Consider the following 21,376-nt stretch of genomic DNA (forward strand, 5'->3'; position numbering starts at 1 on the left):
TTAGCATAGGTACGTATTTTTTTTTCTATAATTCCAAATACCAAATAAATACAACACATTTACACCCAATTGTTAAATAAACAAAATAAAAAAATAAACTACAATAAATTACGGTGAATTATTTGACTGTGGCGGGACAAATGGACTCCATCTTAAACAATTATCATCAATTTTTGGAAAGTTTCCTCTGCGTCTTAGTCTCTCCTCGAACTCATCCAATACATCCTTAGAGAGATAAGAAAAAAAGATAAACGTTTTACTTTGGGTTTTTCACAATACAGACATTTATTGAAATTACCTGTTTTTTCAATACTATGTGTTTTCCTTTCCAATATTTCATCATTCCAAGAGCTTGCAACGTGCTTACAATATCATAGGAATAAATTGCCATTTCCTATAAAAATAGAAACACAATATATTTTGTTATCTTCATTTAACACTTTGTATATGGGATAAGTAAGTGGTAGTGGAATCGTTTTTCTTTGACTTGCATATTTCCTGACTTATTATCTTGTAAAAAACCTTGGGTATTAGTTAGTCCTTTTTAATTTTTGGTCACTTCGCAGGACATCCCAATGCAAAAATTGTTAAGCATTATTAGATGGGTCCCTTAAATTGGTCTAGACGAAATTGCCACTAAAATGTGCAGTTAACTTTTCTGAGTGTCTTTAGTTACAACTGCCCTGAGGAAGCACCCGATACTTACTCGTATAAAAATACATCATGTGAAAGAAGTATGCAAGTCTTAACTGCACTATAATAAGTTGTAATCACCTTAATAGTTACTATTATTACCTGTGAAACTTCTTTAATACTCAGAGTGGTTCCTGTACGATTACATAGATAATCCAAAAGGACATCTTTCCAATATGATCTATAGGATATCAATCCCAAGTCCGATAGCGGCTTCTCTGGGGAACCGATTTTGCCTTCCACCCTCGTCAAAAGGTAACCTGTAAATTGAATAGAAAGACCAATCATTATTATTTGTTACTTTTAAAAAAATACTTCAAAACATCTTATCATTGGCTAATTGAGTTATACAAAAATAAATATAAACATAAATGATATAAAAAGAAACAACCAAAGGACAAAACTCCAAATTGAACTTTCCAGACAACTTTTTTTGTTTTCAACATCAAGCTTTGTGTATTGTATTTGCTTTGTTTATTTGTTGTATAATGATGGCATGTCTGTGTGTATGTGTGTAATTGTGGTTGTGTTTGTGTGTCTGTGTTGCGCATAATACCGTTAGACTGAAGTTGCGCATTATTGGCATAGGTTAGGGTGTTGCACTCAGGCAAACATTAATTTTTCGGGGGTTTCCCAACCCAATCATTTTACATCATGAAAGAGGATAAATTTCAGACGGCAGCCAGACTCGTTATCGATTATTTTTTATTTTTTTTTTGAAATGCCAGTCAACACATTGAATAGAAAGAAGGGAAGCACAAGGACATTCCAGGAGTTAACCGTAAACCTATCTAAGCAAGGTTTGGGAATGATACAAAAAAAAAGGAAAGGGCTTGGAATATAAAACCACAAAACGTATTCGTTCTCTTGAGTCCCCAAACTTATATTTACTTTCAAAAAACAAAAATCAAATTGTGAATTCGACTGATACACATTCGTGGCATGGTGTGAAGAGACACCTTCCTATACGAGTACGGTATCTATCTATACCTAAGCTACCTACCTTACCTATCTTAGGTTAGTATATATTGAAGTCAGCCCTTTTGCAATAATAATAATATGTACTTGTAGGTATAGAGAAAAACGTAAATCTTTCGTTCGTTGGCGTCTGGAGTTTAAAAACCCCTACATAATGTGAAAAAAGCTGTGGCAGGTTTGGAGTTTGGAGTTTTGCTGTGTTTGCCACTCTCCGACTCCAATTTCGACTATAACTCTGCTGTGCTGACTCTAGACTCTGACTCCGGGTTTTGCATTTTCCTATCACTCTCTTTCTCCCATATATAATCACTTCCTCTCCCCGGTTACGGTAGGTATATCTTTTGTGTGTATCCTTTTTTGCGTTTTGAGAAACGTCGAGACGATTTTATCGATCCATCTACTATAGTCTGTTATAGCTACCTTGTTCATGGTCCTGGGGACGACGCCCTGTACGTTTGACCTGCCCTGACCTTTTCCGACTTTGCGCGTATTGCATCGGAGCGACGACGACGACGTCGCCTTGCTTATGTCTTTGATTGAATATGGTAACAACAACAAAAATAACAATCACATTTTATTCTTGTATATTATTTTTTAAGGGCGGTAATATGTGCCATTGAAGCAAGGTGCAGCTATATATTAAAGGATATTGTTTTATTATTGTTTTACATTTTGTTAATAATTAATTGATCATTAGTGGACTGCACCAGAGAGAAGAGGGGAGGGTTGGTTTAAAATTTTTTAAATAAATTTAATACCTACTTAGGTATAGTTTTTTTTTTATTGAGAGCTTTCACGAAACGGTAATCAAATCAAGGATAAGGGAATGGAGTGGATTGGAAGAAGAAAGGAGTAACATTCACCACCGACCCGAGAGCCAAGTCGAGACCCGACCATATTGCATGCATGTATATTTTTCACTTCTTGTCGGTGTATTTATTTTGTGTCTGGTTATAATTTAAAGCGTTTGCATGTCCAAAGCATAAGGTCAATGTCGCAATGATTTGATGAGGAGAACTCATTTTCTCTATATTAAGCATGAGTAAGTAGAGTGAGAGACGTCATCGGTATAGGTATTGGGGTGGGTGGTCCCCAGCTCCCAACTACCTATACTGACTTCAGACTCCCAGCAGCGGGTGGTGGTGGTGGATAGCGTAGGTGTAGGCTCAGCTGTTTACCTTAATGATTTTTAATTACCCGATAAGTTTTCATTCATAAAAATTATAAACACACGAAAGAAAAAACCAAGAGATTTTTCTTCCGAGAGCTGAGTGGTGATTTCTATTAATAAGAATTTAAATTAAGGCTATAAGAGATTACATCAGGAACAAGTTCCAATAGCACCACGAATGATGGAATGGAATGGATGGCAGATAAAGTTAAAATATTAAAATTAAGAAAAATGCTGCTTGAAGGTAGAGAGATATGCTAAGAATATTGATTTCAATACTACCTATGTTATTGAGTTTTCTAGAAAATCTAGAACTTCTGATTGATATTCATCCACGCATAAACATTGATAGGTATGAGACTTGTTCTTGATTTGCGGCTCAAGATCAAAGAATATAAATAAAGTGGAAAACCTTTCATCGTTCCGCTTAACTCTTCGAAACTTATTTCATTGATCATTTTATTAAATTCACTTGATATCCGTGCGAATAGATATACAAAAGCTTTGTTACCTAATCTTAATTCATTGCATATAACTCTTTGTAATCTAATCGGAAATATGCGACAGTAAAGCTTGTATTGGTATGTATGTAGCAAAAAGTGATAACAATTTTTATCTGTCCATTTTTTTACCATAAATACTTTGCTTAAATTATGCAATTTATTTGACATTGAAGGCGGTAATTTGTTCCCATTGATATAAAACCATATGTATCTACTGACTGCATTGCTTGCTGGTAGCCTGGTATTGTAATCGATCTATCAATCAAGATTATTTTTATATTGTGAGTATACTTAAATGGTTATGATTAAAAGATAATGTATTGACCAATGAATATATACTTATGTCTATTGGAAAAATTAGACAATTAGACACCTTTTCACCAAACTAAAGACCAAAATAGACAGAGATAAACGCACTGACGTCATTTATAAAATAAACTGCAAAGGTAAACCTGACGAAACATGTAACCTTCGCTACATCGGAACCACCAAACAATTCTTGTGCCAAAGACTGTCCAACCACAAATCTGACATCAAAAACAATAACCTGGCTAAAACGGCATTGGCGGCCCATTGAATAGACAAAGGTCATTCTCCGGATTTCGATGGTGTTAAAGTTCTTCAAACGGAAAAACATACCTCTAAGCGATATACGCTCGAAACGCTCCACATCCTGAACAACAAAAACAATATGAATCGCAAGCAAGACACACAGAGTATATCATCTGTATACTGCTCACTTGTTTCCTCATAAGAGTTTTCTCTTTGTTTTTTTTGTAGTTATAGACTGAACTTCTAATTAGAAGTGTTTTTTTACACTTTTTTAAAATTTAATTGTTAAATTGTAAGTTTTTTCTTATTCTTGTTGTCCACAATATTGTACTATGTGTTTTATATTTCATGTTTAGTAAAGTTCCCCTGAGGAAGGCAGCAACCCCTGCCGAAACGTCGGGAAAAGCTAATGTAACAACCTTGTTTCATTGCAACGATCAAAGTGACCAAAAAAGCCGAAGGAAAACCTAATTTTTCCAATACACATAAGTTAAATGGTTATGTGATTCCTTTTAAAATAAATTAGGTGGCGTAACAGCCCGTTGAGAACTAGGGCCTAGTGACTTGCAACTCTCAACCAGTCCTGAGTTCGAGTAATGTTGTCACGAATGGAGGGTACCCACAGCTTAAAGCCATATCCAAACGGCTAATTTTAGAAAGCACTTTTCATGACAAGAATTGCTCTTAGAGAATTTATCAGTTTCTCGCAAGAGGCAGTAATCGTGAAAGAACTTATGGCAGAGGCATGGATCGAACCCAAGACCTCTGGCATGACAGTCCAACGCACTAGTCATCACGTTACTAGGAAAGGGGAATTCGTTTTAAATGTCTGCATATTACAATGTGATATGCACATTCGTGTAGTGCGGTTAGGAAAAGTATCTTTACTTATTAGTATGACTTAAGTTCGGCCAAATAGTAAACTGATAAATATTCCTAGAATTACTGGTAGTACCGTTGAATTGTTGAATGGAGGAATGATTGTTATTGAGCCATCTAAAAATTGTACTTGTGTTGTGGACGAATAAAGATGACAAATGTACATATAAAATCACTTTACAAAAGATAGCCTGTGATGGACATATTTAAATCGAACGCTTTTTACAATTGCATTGGGACAGAGTTACGCTTTAACGACAGCAGATATCACACTCTCAAGATCAGAATTTATTGAGATTATCATACAATGATGTTCAAAGTCTACATGCGAATCTAAAAACGTAAACGAAAAGTTGAGGGTAGTAAGGATCTTCAGCGAAACAATTTAGTGGCTTTGAAGTTTTAAAGAAGAAATGGTTTCGGAGACAAAACAGAACCGTTTGGCACACGTATATTTTGTTGATTTGTTACCCAACGAAGAAGTGATTTCTCTATACCAAATGCAAGCATTTTCATATTTTGAAATGTCAAGTGAAATCTTACAAAACGATGTAAAGATTGTATTCAATGTTTGGTGAGTTAAGCCATGGAAATGATCTTTCATGGAATGAAGGGACAAATGTACAATTTAACAATAATAAAAGTTCAAAAGAGAGAGAAATATGACGAATGATATCAAAAAGATGTAAATTTGTTTATATATTCTTTTGAAATTGTCAGGCTTACACCGACAGACAACTGTTCAAAATTGTACAATCACTATCTTGATAAATGATAACAATAAAGCTTACTTTAGGTTAGGTTAAAGTGGATGTCCAAGATGAAAACGGACACACTTAGGCCAGTTTAATGGCCCATTGTGATACCACATGAATCTTGAGGTTTCCTCCTAAGCTCAAGGAAAGTAGTTCGAGTCCCTTACGAAACGTGAGAGGCTGATTATGTTGATATGATTTAGATCGTCATTGCACACAAATAAGCTTGGTAAACTTCCCTAAACAAAACTTAAGAACATGTTCCAATTTCTTTCTGAAGCTCAAATGTTTCTTCAACAATTTTCAATTTAGAAAAAAAAACGTCTCTTTCAAAATGTTGCCCTAAGCTTTAAATAAATCAGTTAATGTTATGCACATATAATGTTTTAAATAGTTTCAATCATTTGATACACGTTAATTATTTTAAATAATTAAGGAATTGACAAATCCTCCAAGAGTAAGTCTTGTCATGAAAAGTATAATCTCAAACTGTAGGTACCCTCAATGCCTGACAAAAGTACTCGCACACAGGAATGGTTGAGAGTTATAAGTCTATAGAGTCCTTAGTTCTCAATGGACTGTTGCGTCACCGAATTTGTTTTTTTTAATTATCACTAAAATTGTTATCTTGAATATTTACATCGTTGTTATTGAAAAAATATTGTATTGTAAAATATTCAGACAACAATAAGCTGGCACTCAAAATGTAATGCAATCTCTTAAATACACGAGCTTTATTTTATTATTTTGTTTGTAATATTAAATTAATATTTATATCGATTTTGTTTCCCAAAATAAAGAATAATTTAAATAGCTTTTGCTTTTTTCTTATTTAATCAAATTAGTTAGCACTTAAAAATATTTATCTATATTTGACTGCTGTTTGTTTGAACTACACAACCATTGGAAAAAATCTAAAACCTTTGACTTAAATTTGTTTCCAATTGTCAACTTGGGCGTATACGCACTTAAAAAACTATTGCACTCCCTCTAACAAGTCACACCAATTTTTTGTATCTAGTCCAGTCATAAGTTTTGTTGCATTTTAAGAGCGCAATAAAAAAAATCTAGTACATTTTATATCATCAATTTTTTTTTAATTAGTTCACAATATTAGTTTTAAGAAAAAAAAAAAGATTTACTCAAAATGGGAAGTCTTGCAGGCCATGTTCTTCAGTTCGGACCACAAAATGTAATCCTATGGATTCAAATCTGGACACCCCGACGGCCAATCTGCAGCGGCAATAAAATCGGGAATATTTGTTCCAAGCCACTCTTGTGTCGTTTGGGCTTTGTGTGCTGGAGCAGTCTTGTTGGAAGACCCATCTTTCCCCGTTGAAGAGAGTATTTGTTAACCTCTTAACAACACCCTCGAGAACATTCTCCTGATACACTTTTGCACCGGTTTTCACGCCTTTTTGACAAAAGTGCAGTGATGTGACACCTTTATGGGAAACTCCCCACCAAACCATTACTGAAGCGGGGTGGTGTCTCTGCTGAACCCTTGCAACAACTTTTTTGGCTTTTGTCACTTCTTCTATTGTGAAGATTTTTTCTTCCGTATGACCATTAACGGCGTGTCACTGCAAAAGCTTTTTCCTTCTTTCAAGTCTTATTTTTTTGAGACTTGGAGTTAACACATGTCCAGTTGCTCGACGATATGTGATCATGTGAAGATGATCTCGGATCAGCCTTGATATGGATCTGGCGGATATATCCAATTTTCTGGACATGAGACGATTCCTACGAATTCGTTCACGCACAGCTTTTACTTTTGCGCTTTTTCGAGCGAAGCGTGGACGACCACTTCTTTGTCTGTCCTCTACTCTTGACAGTTCATCAAAAAGATAAACCAAGTGGTTTTAAAAGTTCGAAAATTTGATTTGAATTTTTTTCACACTTATGTAATGCAATTATCGCGACTTGATTTTCTTTAACGCCCCACTCCATGATTTACGATCAAAAGTTGAAGCCAAACAAGCTTCCATTCTTTACTTATAAGAAGACGTGTTTCGAAAAAATAGTTAATGGTACTATTACTAGTGGAAGATATAAACAATGCGCTCTTAAAATCATGTAACAGAATTAATGGCTAGACTAGGTATATGTATCATTTAATTGTGAGTTAATATTAATGTTTTTAAACGAGTATCGTTTTATTCAGCAACACTACAAATCAAAAAACTTAAATTATAACAAAAATAATATTACGAAAAAGTCGAAAATCGGCTCCAACGCTGTCTTTTTTCAGTATTAATAAATGTAATTATAATTTAACTTTTTAGAATTCAGAAATACGGAAAATTAATTTAAGTTGACGTTCCTAAAATAATTAACAACTTCTATAGTATCAACGTCTAGGTAAAGTATATTTTAGCAATTATTCTAATTTGTGAACCTATCTTGAATTAACATTTTTCAATTGATTAAGCAAGCTCTAAGAAGCCAACAAAAAAAACTGGTTCTTATACCCAGCTACACAAATAATTTTATATTTGTTTAACATCGTGTAATATTTTTTGACTAAATATACTTTTCATTTGAATGAAATTTTAATCATTTGTTTTAGCAAACAAGTTTAAATTTTACACAAACAAATGTGTTTATACTAAGTAAACAATATTCTTTTTAAACATAACTTCTTAAACATGTATAACTTGAATTTTCAAACAAATTTTGGCATTTTTTTTAATTAATTTAATTCAAATTTCAGATAATGCTAAATAATGTCTTCAAATTTTCACTCGATTACTTTTCTTACTATTTTTCTTTAAAAAAAATCATTCTTAAATTAAAATAAAGCATAAATTATTTAGTAAAAACATGTAAAATTTACTTACTGAAGTCAATTAACAGTCTTCCATATCCCTTCCTCTGATAAGGGGGCAGCGTCAAGATACAAGAAACGTTGTAAAATGAGTTTTTTTCCTGAAAATATGAAAAGAAAAAAAATGTTCTTAACAAAATATTCAATTAGATTAAAACATTAAAATAAAAGAAAAATTGTCCTTTTTTTTATTTATTAGATATTTTTCTTGTGTGGAGATGGCAGTACCTATACGACACTCTGATAAAATAAAATATTAAATTTTGAGGTAGGGATCACAGGTTCAACAACCTTGGTTCTTCGGTCGGCTGCGATATGTACAACTGGAGACGACAGAAGCTATTTACTTTTTCGGATATTTATAAGCATTCCCCAAATTGTATTATACGACGACGACATAGCTTTGTCGGCGTGCACCCATACCAAATTACAAAAACCATAGACACATATCTACTATGCCATTGTTAGGTGGGTAACTAACATCACCACCATCGATATCATCGCCAGGCTCCCAGCTCCCAACTCCTGCTCCTACCCCGACTCTGACTCTGGAGCGGTCGCATAGATCCTCCGTCTCTTCTCAAAATTTTGCCAAACTTCAAAGCCCCCACGCAAAAGGAACAACACATAAAAATGCCCAAACTATGGAGCCACACCACAGGCATCATCGTGTGTACAAATTAAGCTCTTCTGAAGTTGGGGAATACGAGTACAAGGATGCAGGCAACTACTAGTTTTTCTTCTTTCATTCTTTTATTTTTACTGTTTTTGTCTGTTCGTTATAGGGAAACACCCCAAAACAATACCAAACGCTTCTGACATCTCTAAACTTTGTCAAATGCGAAAATTTGCTCTAAAATTTCCTTTAAAAAAAATCAAGATACATACCCAGGAAGGTGGGTACCTATAAAAATATTTCTCAAAATACTTGATACTATAACTACACCTATTTTCAAAAACCGCAAATTCTGTTCTCTTCATTTAAACTACATGCACCTGATGTGCGAGGATAGTACCTACCTTAGGAAAAAAAGTTCGGGGTAGTTATAGAAAAAACTAGCAAACGAAAATAAAAATAAAATCAGATTCGATATACTCGGGGATTACAAGAAGTTCAATGACCATAGATTAAATTTGTACAAACATTTCTCTATATTGTACATGTTAACTGTCGTCTGGCTCAAGAATTGTCTGCCGAAGTGGGGGTGAATTCAGTTTCAGTCAGAACAGAACAGAACAGAACACAAGCAGCTAACAGCAGCATCCCCTATCACCCCCAAACCAAAATGCACTGACTATATAAATACACATCTAGGCAAAAGGCGCGGCGACTTCAAAATGTCTATTCCACACGCAAAAACCATTCTCTACGCGAGAAGCTTTCGTCAGGCAGGCTAGACAGTGGAGAGTACATATCACCATCATCCTCATCTTAGACACCATACCATACCGTACTACACCACACCACCAACAATATACTATCACTCTTCCTCGCTCTCCTCATTTGGCATGGCGTAGTAGCATTGGCCGCTGTCACCTCTTCATATCAGTGTGACCAGCAGTATGATTTTCTTACTTATAAAAGTCTACTGTGACCAAAGGACCAAAAGAAAGAAATGACATAACTATCGTCAAACAGATGACGTTCCATCGTTACGTGACCTAGGCTAGATATCATCCCTTACTTAATTTTGGATATAACTCTTCAGAACTTTGCATTTTCTTAAGTTTTTTAAAAACTACCAGGTGACATGAAGTAAATATTGCAGCTACATTCTTGATGTACATTTAAACATTTGGGGGTTATAAGGCGCAAAAAACTGTTTCTGTACGAGCCATCACTATATTTTATTATTCAAGCTTTAAAATTAAAACATTTTGTAAATTGTTACAATACGCTTAAAGAAGCGATTGCTTTGTGGATTTTTAAATACTGTTAAAGCACACTTCAAGCTCAAGATGCTGAGGCGAATTGGCTCTTTACATTTACATATGCAAGACAGGGGCCTTTTGAATTTTAAAAAAAGCTTAAGCTAACAAGCAGATGTTTAGTCGAAGCATTTTAACATAATTAAAGCTAGTTTTATCTAACTTTTCCTTGGTTTTCGTCATTATAATAAAATAAATAAATTGGGTGGCGCAACAGTCCGTTGAGAACTAGGGCCTAGTGACTTGCAGCTCTCAACCATTCCAGTGTGCGAGTTCTGTTGTCATCATTACCGTAAGATATTTCAAGAACACCCATTAAAAAAGCTATGCTTCAATAATAGGTTATCCCTGCTGTTATTTTCTGGGTGCTGCATTTATATAAACAAAATAATTCGTCATTTGAGCGGAACAGTCGTAGCTTTGTGTTTAAGCTGAGAAACTTTTGTCTCCAAACATTGGACAACATTCCGAAATTTTCCGATACGGCTAGCGATATATTGTTCGGTTTCGCGTTCTTCCAATATATTGAGAACTTTTACCACTATTGGTTGCTGAGCGATTTTTATCAGAGAGGATGAATGGGAGGTTTCGAGGCTCAACATCTTAGTTTTTCAAACGTTGATTTTCAGGCCCAACATTTCTGCTTTTCTTTTCAAACTTGTTGTCATTTGATGGAGATCGTCTGCATAGTCAAGAAATTTCAGATAAGTTGTCAGGATCCATCTTATTCGTAGTAAATCACTAATCACCAATATGAATTGGTGAGTATGTACCTCTGTCTGACTCCACTTTATCGCCTTTATAATAGACTGGAGTTTACCCGGTACACCTTTATTCTGGAAAGCAAGCCTCCCTGTTGACGTTGTTCTAGTGCGAAATCCTGTCAAGAATTGCTTCTAGGTCGTTCTTAGACAATCATCCCTAGTATTTTGGCGACTGCAAGCAAAACGCAAATGCCTCTCCAGTTTAAGCACTTCACCAGGTCTCCTTTTTGTGAGCTTAATAATTATTTTCTTTGTCCACTCTTCGGGGAAGCATTCAAAGATCCATGCTGCTTCTTTGAGCGGTTGCAGCCATGAGAACAAGAACACGAAGCTTAAACACATACGTTCGATTTTTCTAGCTTTTCCTTCTTCTTAAAAAAATCTTAAGTTTTTTTTTTAAATAAAAACGCGCAGGATAGGATTTTGAAGACAAGGCTGTGGACATCAAAAGCAATGATCAAAATTTTTGGCGTAAGAACTAAATCAAATCAAACACAAAATATTCACTTGTAGTTGCAGTTTTTGAAATATAGAAGCACATTTTAAGGATTCATGATACCTTGATAAATCGTAAGTACCTTGGCAATGAATATTGAAGCAATTTCAAAACTTAACCTATCCCAAACTTTTTTCCAAAGGTAACACTGATGAAGATATCGTGTATGAATGAAAGACTGAAAAAGCTCAACACTCATTCTCTGCACAGTACACAAGAACACAGATGCAACATAGTCAAGCTGCCAAGCTAAAAGCAAAAGCAGAGGCTACACAAACGACGGCTCGTTGTCGTAGAGCAGCACCACTGCCACTGCCACTCTGCCACTCATCAATTTAAGTCTCACTATTATTATTTTTGTGTTATTTTTCTTCTCCCTATGGTGGCGTCAAAGAATTTATTTCATTTTACTGAAGTAATAAAATCGAAGAGGCAGATTGCTGCTTGGTTCGTTCGTTCGTTCTCCCTTTGTCGTCGTTGTCGCTCGCGTCGTTGTCGGTTGTTGGTTGTCGGCACGGCAGTCAGCAGTCGGCAGAGGTCCACGACCTTATTATATGCTTATGTACATCCATCCTATATAGAAGGCGTTGAGCAAGCACAGGCACAGAACAACCAGCAGCTCCCTTCATTCTGTTTCTGTTCTGAACTGAACATGATGACTTAGAGAACAGAGCAGGGAACAGGGAGTCAAGGCGGTAACAAATAAAGAGCGAGATAGCAAGTATTAAAAAAGCTTTGTATCCTTTTTTGAACTTGTTGTATGAACGAACGTATTACCTATAGACATGATGTCACGTCATTATACGTACTAACTTGGTGTGGCTGGCTGGGCTGCTTCTGTTGCACATATATATTATTCTCGGTACATACATTCTTTTGGCACATGGTAATGGAATGGTATATGCAAAAATTTTGTATATATTAAAGCTGGGGAAAAACGTCTGGCATTAATACATAAGTAGGAAGCCAGGCCGTGTGCTTGGTGTTCTTGTTGTGTGCTTCAGTTCAGATCAGAATAACGAGCGAGTGTACCCTTGTCCTCGACACTAGAGTTCGTCGCGTTTGTTGTTGGGCTTGTAAGCACTTTGAGGCTCAAGCCAAAGCAAAGCTATAGTATAGACTTGATGCTACTCGCCTTATATAATACCTACCTACATATATATACAACTCAGAACACACGATGGATGGAAATGGAAACAATAGGCGTCTGCCTGTGTGAGCATTCAAAAAATTAATTTTTGAAATGTACCCACGACATGCGCAATTTGTAACACAAACCCAGTCTTCATGTCGCACCAAGCTCTCTGCAGTAGGTACTCGTACTACACTTCATTGCTGGTGTAACGAAGGGATAATGAACCCGTCGTTGTCGACGTCGTCGTCGTTGCCATTGAAGACATATAGGGGTGAGAAGTGTCTGCGTTTGGGTATGGTCAAGATTTGTTGTTTCTTTGACTGGAAGCTTTTTTCCTTTCTTAAATTTTTCCTGCATACCCTTTTTTTGTGTATGAAATGAATTCGAACGATTATAGACGATTGTCATTTTTTTTAGTATGTACCAACCTACCTACCTAACTACTTTAGCTGCTTTGCTTATTGAATTTTTTCCTTCATAAAACAATAACAACAACAACAAAATGTAAAGAGGTAAGGAGCAGGTTCGTCATTCAATGTCACTCTTATTTCATGACCACCACATTACATTTCATCATAAGTAATTATGAACACTTCAAGAGTGTTAATTCTTGACAAACAATAACAACAACCTTATGACTTTCCTTATGTAATAGCGTTTTGAATAAGCATCTTTTGACTTTTGAGTATGTACCTACATAGGCCAGAATCTGTTTTAAAATAAGTTATTGTCATAGGTATTTGTGGAGTTAGGCTTCGACAAGTTTAAAATCTCATCAGAATCGATAAGATTTTTTGCATACCTATTTAAAATTGTCTTGGTCTTGTAAAAGTGGCTGCCCATTGCTTTATGTTCCTTCCATTAAACTTGTTAAGTCTTAATATTGAACAATTTTAAAAGTTCTTATTAGCTTAGCACTTAGGACAGGATTATAAGTAGTTGCAACCCTTTTCAACTTTAAAGAAATTGGAAATGACCTATCTTATGGTTATTTTTTTATTCTTCTCCTTTCAACTTAATTTCAGTTGCACGTTTCGAATTTCAATTAATTTGAAATGCGTCATTCGTTTACCGAAATCTTCTTAAATTCTCAAGACAGAAACAACTCCTAATTTAGGTCAATTCAACCTATTCTAGGTGAAATTGCTCCTCTTGCTTTCAAATAAATGTACCTAAGTATTTGGCTACATATAGCTTATTGTAAATGAAGCCTTACCTCAAAATGCTTATTCTGGGTAGATGACATTTTTTTATGATGGTGATGATAAGAACTTAAAGAAAGTTTGACAAATTTAATTATGTATCTTTTAACATAACTTTATAAATAGCGATATTAAAACACCCTTTTTCTTTAAATATCAAGGAATTGATTTAGTTTGCCTCTAACGAAGCTTTCACATGCTCAAGAATAACATGAACCTCTCCACCGCATCAGGGTTTTCCATTTTAGGTTGGTTATGAAAATCGCCCCAAAGCTCCAAATTATTGAATTTTCACAAACACTTACTTACTTACTTAAGGTGGCGCTACAGTCCGGGGCGGACCTGGGCCTCAACCAACAAGCGTCTCCAGCCAGCTCGGTCCCTAGCTAGCTGTCTCCAGTTTCGCACGCCAAGTTGGTTGAGGTCCTCTCCCACCTGGGTGCGCCACCTGAGTCGCGGTCTTCCTCTACTGCGCCGTCCCTCGGGATTGGATTCGAAGACCTTCCGGGCTGGAGCGTTGATGTCCATCCGCTCTACATGACCTAGCCATCTAAGCCGTTGGACTTTGATTCTGCTAACTAGGTCAGTGTCGCTGTACAGCCCGTACAGCTCGTCGTTATATCTTCTCCTCCATTCTCCATCTATGCGTACGGGACCAAAAATCGCCCGAAGAATTTTTCTCTCGAAGCATCCTAAGACGCTCTCATCTTTCTTTGACAGGGTCCAGGCCTCAGCGCCATAAATGAGAACCGGGATGAAGAGTGTCTTATAGATGGTGATTTTACATGCTCGAGAGAGGACTTTACTTCTCAATTGCCTTCTAAGTCCAAAGAAGCAGCGATTTGCAAGAGTTATTCTTCGTTTGATTTCAGCGCTGGTGTCGTTGTCTGCATTAATAGCGGTGCCTAGGTAGACAAAGTCCTTAACTACCTCAAAGTTATAGCTGTCCATGGTGACGTTTTGTCCAAGACGTCGTCGTTCAGTGTCCTTTTTTGATGACAGCATATACTTGGTCTTGCCCTCATTGACCACTAAACCCATCTTCTTCGCTTCCGTCGCAATGCTCAAAAACGCTCCACTGACATCACGCTTTGATCTTCCAATTATGTCAATATCATCTGCGTATCCGAGTAATTGGATGGATCTTTGGAAGATTGTGCCTCTAGTGTTGACGATTGAGTTTTGCACAATTCTTTCCAGAACGATGTTGAAGAAGTCGCATGACAGTGCATCGCCTTGTCTAAAACCTTTTTTGACATCAAATGCATCGGTAAGATCTTTTCCGACCTTGATAGAGCAGCGTGCATTCTCCATCGTCATTCTGCACAAACGGATAAGTTTGACAGGGATGCCAAAACTAGACATTGCTCGGTAGAGCTCTTCCCTATAGATGCTGTCATACGCGGCTTTAAAATCGATAAAGAGATGGTGGGTATCGATTTGAAGCTCCTGGGTTTTTTCCAAGATCTGCCGTAGTGTGAATATTTGGTCGATAGTGGACTTTCCTGGTCTGAAGCCACACTGATAAGGACCAATCAGGTTGTTGACGAATGGCTTCAGACGTTCACATAATACGGCAGAGAGGATCTTATACGCAATGTTAAGGAGACTGATGCCTCTGTAGTTGGCGCAGTTTAGAGGGTCTCCTTTCTTATGTATCGGGCACACTATGCTGAGATTCCACTCATCGGGCATGCTTTCTTCCGACCAAATTTTGCAGATGAGTTGGTGCATGCTCCCTACCAAGTCATCGCCTGCTGCTTTGAATAGTTCGGCGGTGATGCCGTCAGCTCCAGCAGCTTTGTTTGACTTAAGTTTAGATATAGCTATCTTCACTTCGTCAAGGTCGGGTAGGCGGAATTGTTGATCTGCGTCGCCGAGGTTGAGTTGTTCTATCTCCCTTACAGCGGAGTTCGGTTCGTCATCGCCGTTATATAATTTGGAGAAGTGATCTTTCCATATTCTCAGCATCGACTGTGGTTCTACTACGATGTTCCCTTGATCGTCTTTTACAAACACTGTATTGCAAAAATATGTTTGATTGCAGTTCTATATGTACATAAAGATCCAAGACCTTAATAATAAAAGAAACTCAGATCTCTCTCAGCCCCGTTCGAAAGAACAGTCTCACATAGAATTTTTCATTCAGTATAGAAAAAAAGAAAATTCTGGAAACACAAAAATAATGAAGTAACTGTAAGCAGTCTTTAACTTCATTGTGATCAAAATGAACTCCCGTGGACATTCTTTGAAAGTCCTTTTTAGGGCATTCAGTCATACGCAACTACGTGGTAGAGTATTATAATGCCGAAGAAATAGACTAAGATACCAAACGCATTGGATTGCGCAACTAAATGACATCATCTGCTAGAGATCGGGATATCTTGATATAGTTGTTAAAAGAGGTCTGAACCTGACTCCGGTTGTCGAGTCAATAAGAATAATGGATGAATCACAAACACGCTTCTGCTTCGGCTTCACCTGACGTTTACGAGTTCAGCCATAAAGGCCCAACTATAATAGGCATAAGCTAGCATATGCGCGCATAAGTAAACGTGCGAATACAAAGAATCTCAATACGAGTGAACATAATGGAGTCTAGCTCCGTTTCGTTCAATTTTTCTCAGTTTCGTTAACTTAAGCACACTTAAGCAAGAGCGATCCCAGTCGCTCGCCGCATAAGTAAAATCTGACATTTAGATACGTGAGCAAAATTGCATTATGGCTATGCAGTAATTTCGCTAACTTAAGTGAATTATCGTTGGGTTTTTGACATAAGCTTATGTTTGCTTATGCCTATTATAGTTGGGCCTTAAGCCTCAACTATAATAGACTTAACCGAAAGTAAGCTAATGTCAAAACCAAACGAAAAGTTAAGGCCCAACTATAATAGGCATAAGCTAGGATATGCGCGCATAAGTAAACGTGCGAATACAAAGAATCTCAATACGAGTGAACATAATGGAGTCTAGCTCCTTTCGTTCAATTTTTCTCAGTTTCGTTAACTTAAGCACACTTAAGCAAGAGTGATCCCAGTCGCTCGCCGCATAAGTAAAATCTGACATGTAGATACGTGAGCAAAATTGCATTATGGCTATGCAGCAATTTCGCAAACTTAAGTGAATTTTCGTTGGATTTTTGACATATGCTTATGTTTGCTTATGCCTATTATAGTTGGGCCTTTATCGTCAAAACAAAAGTAACCATAATGGATTCAAGTAACTTAAGCAAATGTCAAACAAAATGCTTTTCAAATTTGACATTTGACTAAGCTCGAGCCATTTAAATGGCTCCTGCGTAATTGCGCGAAAGTTAGCGAAATTTAACGAAACTGAGGAGAACGTCTGTTATGGTTAGTGACATATATAAGGCTGTGTATTGGTTCGTTCCCGTAAGCTGGCTTAAGCTCGGTTAAGTCTATTTTAGTTGAGGCTATAGGAATTCAATGCATGCTATCACAATGGAGCTTCGACCTCACGTTTCGTTTGACAATCGTAAGGAAAAGAATGTAATATAAAGTAATGTGACTCCAAACGAAAGCTCTAGTTGAATTATCGGAACATTTGCTTTGTCTGACAGCTCATCAGCTGTAAAAAAATGTCAACAAACAATATATTTGCTCTTTGGAGGGATGAAATAATAGAAATGTCATTCAAAGCAACCTCGAAGCGGGCCTAACGTAACGCAGACGAAGCCGAAGCTGAAGCGTGTATGTGTTTCAGCCTGGGGAGTCATTCCGTAATTTCCGAAACGATAATCGTCAAAACGATTATCATTAACGATATCGTCAATAATTTGCTTCACGTAACTTTATCACTATCGTCTCGTTCAATCGTTTTCAGTATAAGTTCGTTGAGTATATTCCAAATGTCAAAATGAACTCAACGAAAGATAATGCTTGTTCAATAACTTGAAAATGTTATTAAACTTGGTTTTCTTCTATGGGAAATTTTGAAAATTTGCAAAAAACGTATTGTTAATAAACATGCCAATTATTTTGTGATGTTTGTTGTTATTGTCACTTTTTGTGTTTTTATTTGTTGCCGCCGAAAATAAAACTATAATATCAAAATGTGTGTTCAATGTTTGTGTTTTTGTAATTTGTAATTTGGTCCAAGGGAAGGAAGTGAAGACTTCATTTTATCCACAGGGAATATAACTTGGCTTCAAAAATATTTAATGTTTTCAAAACTAATTTGGATTAGTGCTTTGTGAAAGAGCGATACAAAAATCGTTGCCTGTCGAATATACCAATGTTCTTCCTACGCCCCAAAGTTTCAATAGTTACAACAAATTTTAATATTGAATGTACATATATACATTATGAATGTAGAACGACAACCGTCTGGCAAATTTAATGTTTATAATATCATTATAAAATCCTCTTTTGCAAATCCAGAACAACAATTGTTTTATTTATTTAACAACAATTAAGAGAGATTACTAATATTTTCTATATAAAAAATGCGTAACCGAATTCATTGTATTTTTTGAGATTTCATTTTCATTTTGTAACAAAACTAAACTACACCGAAACTTTTTTGCTTCAATTTGCTTAGTTGTCAATGGAAATTAATAGCAGACGATACCTACTTAGCTATCGTGCAAACGCTATCGTTTTGACGATATCACTTTGACGATTATCGTCTTACGTGAAGTGAGACTATCGTCGAAACGATATCGTCTGACGATAATCGTTTTACGGAATGACCCCCCTGCTTAATTGCGCGAAAGTTAGCAAAATTTAACGAAACTGAGCAGAACGTCTATTATGGTTAGTGACATATGTATAAGGCTGTGTATTGGTTCGTTCCCTTTAGCTGGCTTAAGCTCGGTTAAGTCTATTATAATTGAAGCTATAGGAATTCAATGCATGCTATCACAATGAAGCTTTGACCTTACGTTTTGTTTGACAATCGCAAGGAAAAGAACGTAATGTAACGTAATGTGACTCCAAACGGAAGCTCTAGTTCAATTATCTGAATATTTGCTTTGTCTGACAGCTAAACAGCTATAAAAAAATGTTAACAAACAAAATATTTGCTCTTTGGAGGGATGAAATAATAGAACAACCTCGTAGCAGGCCCACTAACGCAGACGAAGCCGAAGCTGAAACGTGCTTGTGATTCAGCCAAAATGACGATGGGCTGGATTAAAAAGTATGCGCATTCGATAGAACTTTATAACCAAAAAGTATAACAAGACAACAAAATCAATCACATAATTAAATTAAGGACAATTTTACTAAATTCAGTAAATATGGTTAACGTGAACGCCTTGCGTTTAGAATTGATTTAAGGTTGTACCAAAATTTCACAGAACCAGAGTTAGTCAACACCTAAGGCAGTACAAATACTTCTCCTGTTCAATTTTAAAGTCTTTTGTAAGACATGAACTGCATTCCTTATTGGGGAGAGAGGCATCCATTTTATTCTAAGGGCCATCTAGCTCCGCAATTAGCAACCACTTCCGCCACGAGCTCCTACTAGAGAGTTCCAATAAATTATGATGGAAATTATATCGTTACCAAATTGTAAACAAATTTTTATTATTCATTCTAATTCGATGGATTCGATTCTACCCAATGACTACAAAAATCGCAGAAAGTTGACATTCGATACAATGTACACATATTTTGTTAATTCAGCAAAATACTCCAGATAAATAATTTTGTGTTTGTTTTGCATTGATTTTGAAATATACCTTAACTTTTCCTTTTATTTAATTTGGAATAAAAGAAAAACGATTTAGTGGAATTTGCATATATGGTTTTATTTATGACAAATTAACTCGAACATTTTCAAGGAGGGTTTTGATTCTAATACAAAAAAATAAGTTGACGTGTTTTGAGAAAGTCAGGCATTTACTTTCTTTTATATTAATCATTCGTTATATTTTAGTTCTAGTAATCAGCCGTTAAATGACAAGTAACGAAGAATTGAAAAAAGTGTTTGCTGGCATAAACTCGAATACCTTAATTTCAATTTTTTAAGTACTTAACTTTTCATGGAAAATTCGAAAACCAGAAATTCAAAAGTGAGACTCCATACTTTCAGGTGAACCTAATATAACGTCTACAGAGTTAAACTTCAATTAACGTACGTAGTACGAATATTTTAATGTCGGTGTTTGTAATGAATAAATTTGTAAGAAATAAGTAGTATATAAGAAACCATTAGACAATTTATAACAACTAAATTTGTTTTTGATTTTTGGTCATGAAGATTAAATCATATTTTTATTTTTAAGTAAGCCGAAAGTAAAATCTGGCTTCTTTGAAGATTTCTTATCTATTCATTCAAAAAATGTAAATTTTGGACGTGTGTAGAATAATTTGCTATCTTAATTGTACTTACAACTTTAATTGAAGTTGTACGTAGGGGAAAGCTGGCCAACACTGGATTTAAAACGTTCAAGGTGCTTGCTATCTCTAAGCAGATCGCTTATAACCGGACACTGTCCAATAGGAAAGCACGCCACGCGACTAGGCGTATTCTCAAATGACTTTTGCAGAAGCTGTATGGACGAGGAAGAGGAGGAAACAGTTCTTCATCTTCTCTATACATGCCTGGCTCTGGCTCGAAAACGCAAGAATTACCTTGGAGAATTCTTTTTTAACGATCTAAATCATATCAGCATAATCAGCCAGCCTCTCACGTTTCGTAAGGGACTCAAACTAGTTTCATTGAGCTTAGGAGGAAGCCTCAAGACTCATGTGGTATCACAATGGGCCATTAAACTGGCCTAAGTGTGTCCGTTTCCATCTTGGCCATCTACTTTAACCTAACCTAAGGGAAATGCGGTTTTTCTTAATATTGACAAAAAAGCAGTAACTTAACAATCAATGTTATACATTATTTTTGAAAAAGGCTAAATTTTAAATAAGTACCAAAGGTTGCTCATTTAAGTTTTTAACGTCCTTTCAATAAAACTCCGTTAGTTTCTTGGTAAATTTGTGATTTTTGTTTGTGGAGATCAATTATTTTAGATTTTTTTTAATAGATAAAGTCTAAAGCAAAATTGTTTGTAATAAAAAGAATATTCTCAAGTGAGTTAAAAAAGGTATTATAACTTACCTTGCTAAAGTACCCTACAGTATGGCATCCATCGATGTCGGCCAATGTCATTACATAAAACAAAAACGGTTCCACATCGCAGTACAATGTTTTGTGATCCAAAAAGAACTTGGCCAATAAACACAAATGTTGGCAATATTGTTTGTGTCGTTTGCCATCCACCTGCCACACTTGTAATTTTCCCTTTCTATAAATTTCATCACCTGGAGGATGTCGCCACATGCACTTCTGTGCGTGTCTCTTGATACCTGTTTCGGATTTTTGATATCTCAGACAAAATTCACAGATGTACATTTTGGGTAGGCGTGCAACATCCTCTGGATACGGCGATTGATACCACACCTTCATTTGGTATTTACCCATTGTGATGTACCTGAGATTGAAAATTCAAATTTTACAAACATTCGATGGGAAAT

At 36.0% G+C, this 21,376-nt stretch overlaps 1 protein-coding gene across 1 annotated transcript in view; it reads right to left on the reverse strand.

Annotated features, from left to right (window-relative positions):
- LOC129949251 (histone acetyltransferase KAT7) overlaps nt 1-21,376 on the reverse strand; it is a 23,732-nt gene continuing 2,356 nt past the window's right edge. Inside the window, exons 3-7 of the mRNA XM_056060587.1 lie at nt 20,961-21,333; nt 8,372-8,459; nt 796-953; nt 299-394; nt 1-225 (exon numbers count right to left, since the gene is read on the reverse strand). Coding sequence (XP_055916562.1) covers nt 109-225; nt 299-394; nt 796-953; nt 8,372-8,459; nt 20,961-21,333 — 832 coding nt within the window. The 3' untranslated portion in view covers nt 1-108. The remainder of the gene's footprint in view (nt 226-298; nt 395-795; nt 954-8,371; nt 8,460-20,960; nt 21,334-21,376) is intronic.

This window comes from Eupeodes corollae, chromosome 3 (genome assembly GCF_945859685.1).
Source record: "Eupeodes corollae chromosome 3, idEupCoro1.1, whole genome shotgun sequence".
NCBI lineage: Eukaryota > Metazoa > Arthropoda > Insecta > Diptera > Syrphidae > Eupeodes > Eupeodes corollae.